This window comes from Equus caballus, chromosome 5 (assembly GCF_041296265.1).
Source record: "Equus caballus isolate H_3958 breed thoroughbred chromosome 5, TB-T2T, whole genome shotgun sequence".
Taxonomy (NCBI): Eukaryota; Metazoa; Chordata; class Mammalia; order Perissodactyla; family Equidae; genus Equus; species Equus caballus.
In genome coordinates this window covers 43,222,347-43,231,357 of record NC_091688.1, presented here as the reverse complement: position 1 = coordinate 43,231,357, position 9,011 = coordinate 43,222,347, and the positions used below count along the sequence as shown (strand labels likewise).

Below are 9,011 nucleotides of genomic sequence, written 5' to 3'. Positions count from 1 at the left end.
TTTAAATTCTACTCTTTTAGCAAATTTCAATGATACAACATGGTGTTAGAAACTATAGCTACCTGTTATACGTTAGGTCCTCAGACCTTACTCATCTTAGAACTGAAACTTTGTACCCTTTTACCAACATCTCCCCATTTCCCCCACCCTCCAGGCCCTGGCAACCACTTTTCTTCTTTCTGTTTCTATGCGTTTGACTTTTTCATTTTTAGATTCCGCATATAAGTGATACCATGCAGTATTTCTCTCTTGCTACCTAGCTTATTTCACCGAACATATTGCCCTCAAGTTTCACCCATGTTGTTGCAAATGGCAGGATTTCCTTCTCTCAAGGATGAATAATAGCCCATTGTGTATGTGTGAGTGTGTGTGTCTGTATATCACATTTTCCTTATCCATTCATCCATCAGTGGACACTTAGCTTGTTTCCATTCCTTGGCTATTGTGAACAATGCTACAACGAACATAGGCCTACAGATACCTCTTTGAGATAACAGTTTCATTTTCTTTAGATATATACCCATAATAAAATAAATTGAAGTGCTTATTATTTCCAAAATGATAAGTAAGATGCTAAACAATTTACGTATGTTAAACATTTGATAATTTCTACAAACATGTAAGTTGTTTACAATTTGGTATATTTCTAAAACTGTGTGAAAACTTTTTTTTCCAGTTTGAGAGATAACTATGCCAAATCTCAGAGGGACTAAGTGACTTAGCCAAGCAACATAGCGAACAAATTCCAGTACCATTTTTTGTTCCTATATCATTGGAATTTCAATTTCAATACCAATCCAAAAGCATTTTTGCATGCCAACTCCAAATAAGATAAATCAAGTTAAATCCATTTCACCTTGACTATGAGACTCTGAATTTAAAAGTCACTTGAGAATGAGAGCAAGGGGGTGAGGAGACTAAATGATTAAATCTAGCTGGCAAGGGAGATTAAAAAGAAACAGAAAAGAATATCTGTGTTTCACCACGAAACATGCTTTATTAATGGAGCAGGAACAAAGGTACAGTAGCATGGGTGATGGAAACAAGAACCCAGGTTGTGGACAGAACGAAGAAGAAAATACATCTGAGGCCACATTGCAGTAGAGCGGAACGAGATCCTGCTGCTGTCTTTTGAGGATCTCGGAAGCCAATTACATTAAGAATGCTGCATGCTCAGTGCCTGCAAGAAAGAAGAACTGACTCCAAAAAAATGTGAGAAGAGTTTCAATAATACAGTCTCTTTCCTGTCCCATATTATCCCAAGCATGGCAAGGCTGAAGTTTAAGGAAAAGATGGTTGTTCCTTACAGCAGCATTTGGAGAAAAGAATGTGGAGCTGAGACAGAGAAAAACCCCCTCTTACTTCATCGTGCTGATGCATTCTGATGCTGTTACTTGCTCTTAGGTGGATATTTCTGCTTTCAGGGTTGTGATAGCTGCACAGGAGGGCATCTCTGCTGGCATGGTTGAGTTGGGCACTTTGTCAATGGTGCACTTTGGGGGTGGGCATGGCTCAGGACACTTTGGCAGTGAGCATGGCTCAGGACATTTAGGTGGACACACAGGAAGCGGCTGATAGGGCTGCTTGCACTGCTGCTGCTGGTAAGACATCTTTCCTACATGTCTGGGAATCTGAAAAAAAACCATGAGACAATATTTATGTGGCAATTTCTCTGCTTGAAAAATAATCCACATTTCTAAGGCGCTTAGCCATTACTATCCCTTCACCAAAGATATACTTTGAACTCCTAACATCATATCACTCATTCTCTCTGACTTCCACTCTCTTCCCCTTTAGTGGCTGGTAATTGGTACCTCTTTTATCTTCTTTACCAGTGTCTATCATTTCACATGCCTCTTTCCAAAGACAGAAGTGCCTCTCTCTGTCCCGCAGCATCAAAAAGGGTGAATGGACATAAGATAACTGAAAGGGAAAGACCAAGTTGCTGAAATTCTTGCTAACCCCACAAGCAATTCTAAACAACCTCATCAACATGAAGACTGACTAATGGTATAAATGCCTTTGGTACTGAGGGATAATTGCCAGGCTCAGACCCTGCCTTCAAGAGGCTTATATATGTAACCAGAACCTTTGGAATTCTAATGGGATTTTCTCTCTTTAGCATAAACACAGCCAGGAGATAATTCCTTTTCCTTGATTTACTTCAATTCAACCTTGTTCCATAATTATTTTCCCATATGCCTTTAAGCATAATCCACCAAAAATGCTTAAAAAATTAATGCCATTAACTCCACCTCCAAATCAAAAATTTCTACCTCAAGCTGAACTGATGAAACAAAGCATGTAAGTATCAACTGGTAAAAACAGATTTTTTTTTACCACAGTAATACTCCAAAACAGGCATCACCTTCAAGAAATCAAATTCACCTGATCTCCTACATAGGTCAAATATCATAAGAAAAAGAGGATGTCAGTTGGATGATGGAGTGCCCCTTTCTAGGACCTGGTTGTCCCTCGCACACAGGCAGAGCATCATAAGACTGGCCTGTACCAATTAGTTATTCCCCAAACAAAATGAACTCCTCTCGTAATTTTAAAAGTAGCTTGTCATACACATTCTTACAGGAAACATTCTATTCTTGTATCCTCCCCAGGGCTCAGTGACTCACTTGCAGCTCTACCACATCTGAGAGTTTCAGTTCATTGTAGCAGTTGAAAAATTTGGGCAAGTTGCTAACTGGCTGAAAAGAGTTGTCTTCCTGGCTGAGGATGGTGCACCTCATCTGTGTCCCCTTTCATAAAGCCTTCTGCATTAGAAAACTGATTGTCGCTCTTTGTCATTCAGTTTTGTGTCCAGAGACAGTAGAAAATTTGACTCTCAGAGCTAGCAAACTGGCCATATCTCCATGCTCATTCTCAGATGTATTCAAACATACTTTCTGTCTTAGCCATGTCATGCTGCTATAATAAAAAATACCATAGGCTGAGTGGCTTAAACAACAAACATTTACTTCCCACAGTTGTAGAGGTTGGAAAATCCAACATCAATGTGCCAGCAGACGCAGTGTCTGGTTCATAGACTGCCATCGTCTCTTTGTGTCCTCATATGGTGGAAGGGGTGAGGGAATTCTCTGAGGTCTATTTTATAAGGCACTAATCATATTCATGATGTAATCACTAACCAAAGACCCCACTTTCTAACACCATCACATTGAGAGTTAGGATTCCAACAACATATGAATTTGAGGGGACACAAACATTCAATTCTCTAGCTCTTCCTCTTTGTCTAGGGCTATCCAGAAAACAAATTCCTTAGATGTCTTCAAATTTTCCAAAAGAGTTAGGAACACCCTGTGTTAGTACCATAGCCAAGGTCATGCTCCTCTGCATAGAGCACACATGTTGCTATCCTAGCCTTCATCACAACTGTAACACAGCACTGGTCCATGGTCCACTAAGGTCCACTAGGATCTCCAGGCCAAGTTCTGCCATTCAGTCCTCCATTTTTGGCACTATCCTGACTGAGTACAGGTAGGAGGTTTTCTACTCAAAGTATGTTCTCAGATCATAATTGTGTTAAATTCAAAACCAATAATGGAAAGTTATTTGGAAAATTCCCAAATATATGAGAAGTAAACAGCACATTCCTAAATATCCCAAGGGTCAAAAATCAAGTCTCAGGGGAAATTGAAAAATTATTTTGAGCTGTATGAAAATATGTCATTTAAAAATATGCAAAAGTCAGCTAAAGCAGAGGTTAGAAGGAATTTTATAGAATTAAATGCTTATGTTAGAAAAGAATAAAAGTCTCAAATCAGTAGTGTAGGTTTCCACTGTAAGAAACTAAAAAAACATAAGAGTAAATTGCACCCAAAGCAAAAATGAAGAAGGAAATAATAGAGATGAGTAGAAATCAATGATACTGAAAACAGAAAAACAATAGAGAATATCAATAAAACAAACATCTGGTTCACTGAAAAGATCAATATAATTGATAAACCTCTAGCAAGACTGACCAAAAAATAGAGATGACACAAAATATCACTATCAGAAATGAAAGAGGGGACATCAATACAGACCCTACAGACATTAAAAGGATAAGGTAATAATATAAACAAATCTATGTCCATAAATACATTAACTTAGATGAATGTACGAAGTCATTGAAAGAAACAAATTACCTAATCTTGCTCAAAAGAAATAGACAACCTGAATTGTATTACATCAATTAAAGAAATTGAATATGTAGCTAGAATCCTTACAACAATGACAGCAATCTAGGCACAGATAGGTATACTGGTAAATTTTGCCACATTTTAAAAGAAATAATATCAATTCTACATAATATCTTCAGAAGAACAGAAGATGAGAGTATACTTTCCAACTCATTCTCTAAAGCCAGTATTACCCTAATAACAAAAACAAAGACATTACTAGTAAACAACTGATAATGTCTCTCCTGAACAAAGTTGCAAAAGCTCTCAACAAGTATTAGTAAGTCAAAATCGCCAGTATGTAAAAGAGTAATGCATCATGACCCAGTGGGATTTATCCCAGGAATTCAAGGTTGGTTCAACATTTGGAAATAAATCAGTGTAACTTACCATATTAATAGACTAAAGAACCAAAAACATATAATCATCTTAACACAAGCAGAAACAACCATTTGGTAAAATTCAACATCCATTTATAATTTTAAAAGTAATAAATAAATTTAATTCAACAAACTAGGAATAAAGAGGACATTTCTAGACCTGAAAAAAGTTATATTTGAAATACTTACAGCTAACATCGTACTTTAAAGATGAAAGTCAGAAGGCTTTCCTCCTAGGATAAGGAACAGATTTTCCTCCTAGGATAAGAGGCCAGATTTTCCTCTTTCACCATTCCTATTACCATCATATTGGAAGCCCTAGGTAGTGCAATAAAACAAAAAATAATATAATTAAAATAAAATTTTAAAAAGAATCCAGGCGATAAAAGGAACAGATTAAGATAGAATCTCCCAAAGAAAAGACTTTGCAATGTACCCACGTAGCTGCTGCCATTCCCCTCATTACCTATGATGAGGGCTTTGATCAATTATGCAAGTAGGTAAATGAGTTTTAACAATCTGAGTAACCATGGTCAATGCTAGAATATAAATGTATCATTTGGAAGTAAATAGGTATTTTAATTGTTACATTCTTCCCCTTTAGTTGGATAAATATTCCATATTTTTCCTAGGAGTCATTGTCTTCTATATTTATAAAAACACAAACACTGGACTTTTTAAATGGGAAGTCGGACAACTCAAGGTATTGATTTCAGGGGAGAATCAAAACAAAGGATCAAGGTTTTTTGTGCTGTGATTGTGAGATTCAGAAGAGCACATTGAAAAAAATGGATGAGCTGATCTTTCTACTTACAGGGACCCTTCTATCCTGCCTCACTGCTTCTAGAACTTTAACAAGAATCCATATAGGATACCACAGCAGCAGAGCTCAGAACAGCGGTCTAATGTTAGGAGAGCCTGGGAAACCTCTGAGATGGGCACTGAGCGTAGGAGCGAGGCAGGCGTGACAGTGCAGGACTAGGCGAAGAAATATGAGAAACATTTCTTTATGTATATTAACCCTATCAATTATCCTTAATCAGGTAATATATTAACACTAATTATAATATGGTGACTACTATTTATTGAAAGCTTGCTGTGTGCCAGACACTATGCTAGATACATTACATACTTTATCCCATTTAATGTGGTGATTAAAAGAAAATTAGTGATTTATTAGGTGATTAAAAACAACATAAAGAAACTATCAGCATCAATCGGTGATTTCATGCCCCCGCAAAAAACCCATGGGGCCAGCCCCGTGGCAGAGTGGTTAAGTTCCCATGCTCCACTTCAGCAGCCTGGGGTTCACCAGTTCAGATCCTGGGCACGGACCTACATACCACTCATCAAGCCATGCTGTGGAAGCATCCCACACAGGAAAACTAGAATAACATACAACTAGTACATTCCACTATGTACTTGGGCTTTGGGAGAAAAAAAAAAAGAGGAAGATTGGCAACAGATGTGAGCTTAGGGCCAATCTTCAAAAAAAAACCCACAACTCGAGTGATTTCACGTCGACTCATGTAACTCTACACTCCAGCATTCCCGTAGGCATTTGGACCTCAGTAGGAACAATTTGTGAGCTATGAGAAATCACAGATTACTTGAAGATGAATTGTTTAAATTTCCTTTCAAGGGGGGACAATTGACAAATTATCTGTTAGCAGTTAAAAGTAAACTTCCATGTTTGCCAATGAACTTTAAAACTGACTCATCAATATTTGAACCTTTTCATTAAAACGTTTAAATAACCAAATACCTTTTACAGTCATAATGTTGCAAACATAATTTATTATGTTAGAATATTCTGCATAAGCAAGGAGACATGATAGGGGAGAATTTAGTAGACATAAAATTTAGTGCATAATATTCACTAATACTTGAACAAAATCCCAAACCCTTACAAAGTTCAACAATTCCCTGCATGATCCGGCCTCTGGCTACTTCATTCTCCATCACTCTCCCTCCTACAAACTCTACTACAGTTACTGGCCCCTTCAACGTCCTATGGCCATTGTCTCCCTTACTATTCCCTCTCCTTGGAAGAATATACACCTCAAACCCCCATGTCTTGCTTATTTCACTCACGGCTCTCAGACCAGCAACCCCCAATTCCCTTCCCCATTACTCTCTATCCTCTGACTCCGCTTTCATTTTTTTGAGAATATTTACAGTATTACCAACTGATATTATATGTTAGCTTAAATATTCATTAACTAGTCTGTTTCGTTCAGTATAATTTAACCTCCAAAAACTCAAAGTATTTATATGTTTTGTTCACCACTGTATCCCTTGCACCTAAAAGAGTACCAGGTGCAAAGTACACACTCAACAAATGTATTTTTAACGGATGAATGACTAAAGAAATGGATAGATTCTTACGACAACCCTGAGTTGAAGGTATCATTTTCTCTCTCCAAATAAGAACACATCATTTGTAACAAGCAGAGTTGGCATTGAGCTAATAAAAAAGGACTTATTTCTGTACTCAATCTAAACAGACACGTTTCAAGCCAAACCCAATGAACTATGATTACTACGTCATCTGAATTCAGAGATCTGATAAAAAAACAAATAATTGCCTACTAGTCTGATACAGCTAACAACCAGGATTAAAGAAGAAAGGCATTTGTTCCATCATGAAACATGCTTTATTAGGGAAACAGGAGCAAAGCTATGTTTCCCAGACCACAGAAAGGGTTGCCCAGATCTCAGACACACAGAAAAGAAAGGCTGCATTTTAAGGAAGTTAGACTTGTTCCTGTTGCTCTTTTATCTGGGGCTCTAGGGCTCTGGCATCCCCAAGAGTGGCCCTATCTCAGACAGGAATCTGACCCTAAAAAGAAAGAGAGTTCCTTCAGGATTAAGTCTCTTTTATGTCAAGCATCACCGCAGGAAGAGCAGGATAGAGGCTCAGGGAGTACCATCCGCCACCAGGACGGGCTTCAGAGAAGAGACGACGCTGCTGGAGATGGGAGGAACTATTTGTTTTTCTTGCATTGTGGCCTTAATGGCTTTTGCTCTTGCTGCTTTTGGGTGGTCACTTCTGCTGGCATGGTGGTGGTGGCTGCACAGGAGGACACTTCTGCTGGCAGAGTTGAGGTGGAATCTCCGGAGGTGGGCATGGCTCTGGACACTTAGGAGGTGGGCACGGCTCTGGACACTTGGGATGTGGGCATGGCTCTGGACACTTGGGAGGTGGGCACACAGGAGGGGGCTGGCAGGGCTGCTTGCATTGCTCTTGCTGCTGATAGGACATCTTTCTGGATATGAGGGAACCTGAAAGAAATACAAATGTCATTGCTCACAGGTGGAACACTTGCAGACAGAGCGAGCCAAAACCCATCAAATAAGCAAAGTTATCTCCAACGATATTCTTTGGTCTTCTAACTCTCTCTTCAAGACTTTCTGTGGCTCTCCTTCTTTTTCTCGTTAATATCAGTATCTTGGGCTAACTTTTCTCACTTCTCTTGACATTTTTCAATGACAAAATTGTCTCCTCTCTCTTGAGATAGCAACATTAGTGGGTGAATGCGAACACAATCTGGAGGAAAAAGTTGCTGAATTTCTGGCCAATATCAAAACAAATCTCTACCCACATCAGCTCCCATAAGGCCATGATTAAGGTCTAACTAAGCCATTTTGGGTCTATTCAGAGTCTCTGAAACAAAGACAAGGTCTGATCAGAGAGAACTGCCGAGGCTCAGACTTGCCCTCAATGGGCTCATACAAGAGGCTGGCAATACAGTAAGAGACTCTTTCTTTAATATGTATGACCAGAGAGAAACTCTTGCCCTCCTTTTCTTTCAACGCAATATTATTCCCTAAACTACTTCTTGCTTATGGACACCAACCTTGTGAAAGAAAGGGGCATAAGTAATAAACAAAAAAATAACCCACTTAGACCTTTATCTGGGGAATGAAAGTCTGACAGTTTTCATTCCCCAGATAAGAATATGCACATTATTCCTTAAAAATAGCTATTTCTGCTTACAAATTAATTCTAAACATCGTCTCAGTTCCCCCAAGCAGACAGAACCCCCCCAAAAATCAGACTCACTTGATTCTCCGGAGCTGTTGGGGATTTGAGTGTGAAGAGGATAGCAACAATGTAGCAGAGTGCCCCTTTATATGGCTAAGTCGCCCACACCCTCAGGAAGTGAAGAAGCCTAAGACCGGGCTGGACCAGTTATTGCTAAACCATATTCAATCCACCTGAAATTCCCAAAATGTCTTGTCACCCTGATTACCGGAAACTCCCTGCTCTGGGATTGTCTCCATTGCGGCAAGGGCTCAATGAATTGCCTTAGGCTCTCTCTTGACTAGCAATTCCAGTTCCATGTGACAGATGAAGAATTTGAGCAGTTCTCTAACTGAAGGCCCAGCTAGTGATTCCTTGATTGGGCTAGTGTCACCTACTTCCCTGTCCCATGCCTCAGCACACCTGTTT

General features: G+C 39.1%; 1 protein-coding gene across 1 annotated transcript; it reads right to left on the bottom strand.

Annotated features, from left to right (window-relative positions):
* Positions 1 to 7,189: 7,189 nt before the first annotated feature.
* LOC106783171 (small proline-rich protein 2E) lies at positions 7,190 to 8,732 on the bottom strand. The gene is made up of 2 exons (XM_023641135.2): positions 8,622 to 8,732; positions 7,190 to 7,840 (listed from the first exon to the last, which is right to left on the bottom strand). Exon 2 carries the CDS (start codon positions 7,818 to 7,820, stop codon positions 7,602 to 7,604), a length of 219 nt encoding a protein of 72 aa, XP_023496903.2. The 5' UTR covers positions 7,821 to 7,840; positions 8,622 to 8,732; the 3' UTR covers positions 7,190 to 7,601.
* Between the last annotated feature and the right edge of the window lie 279 nt (positions 8,733 to 9,011).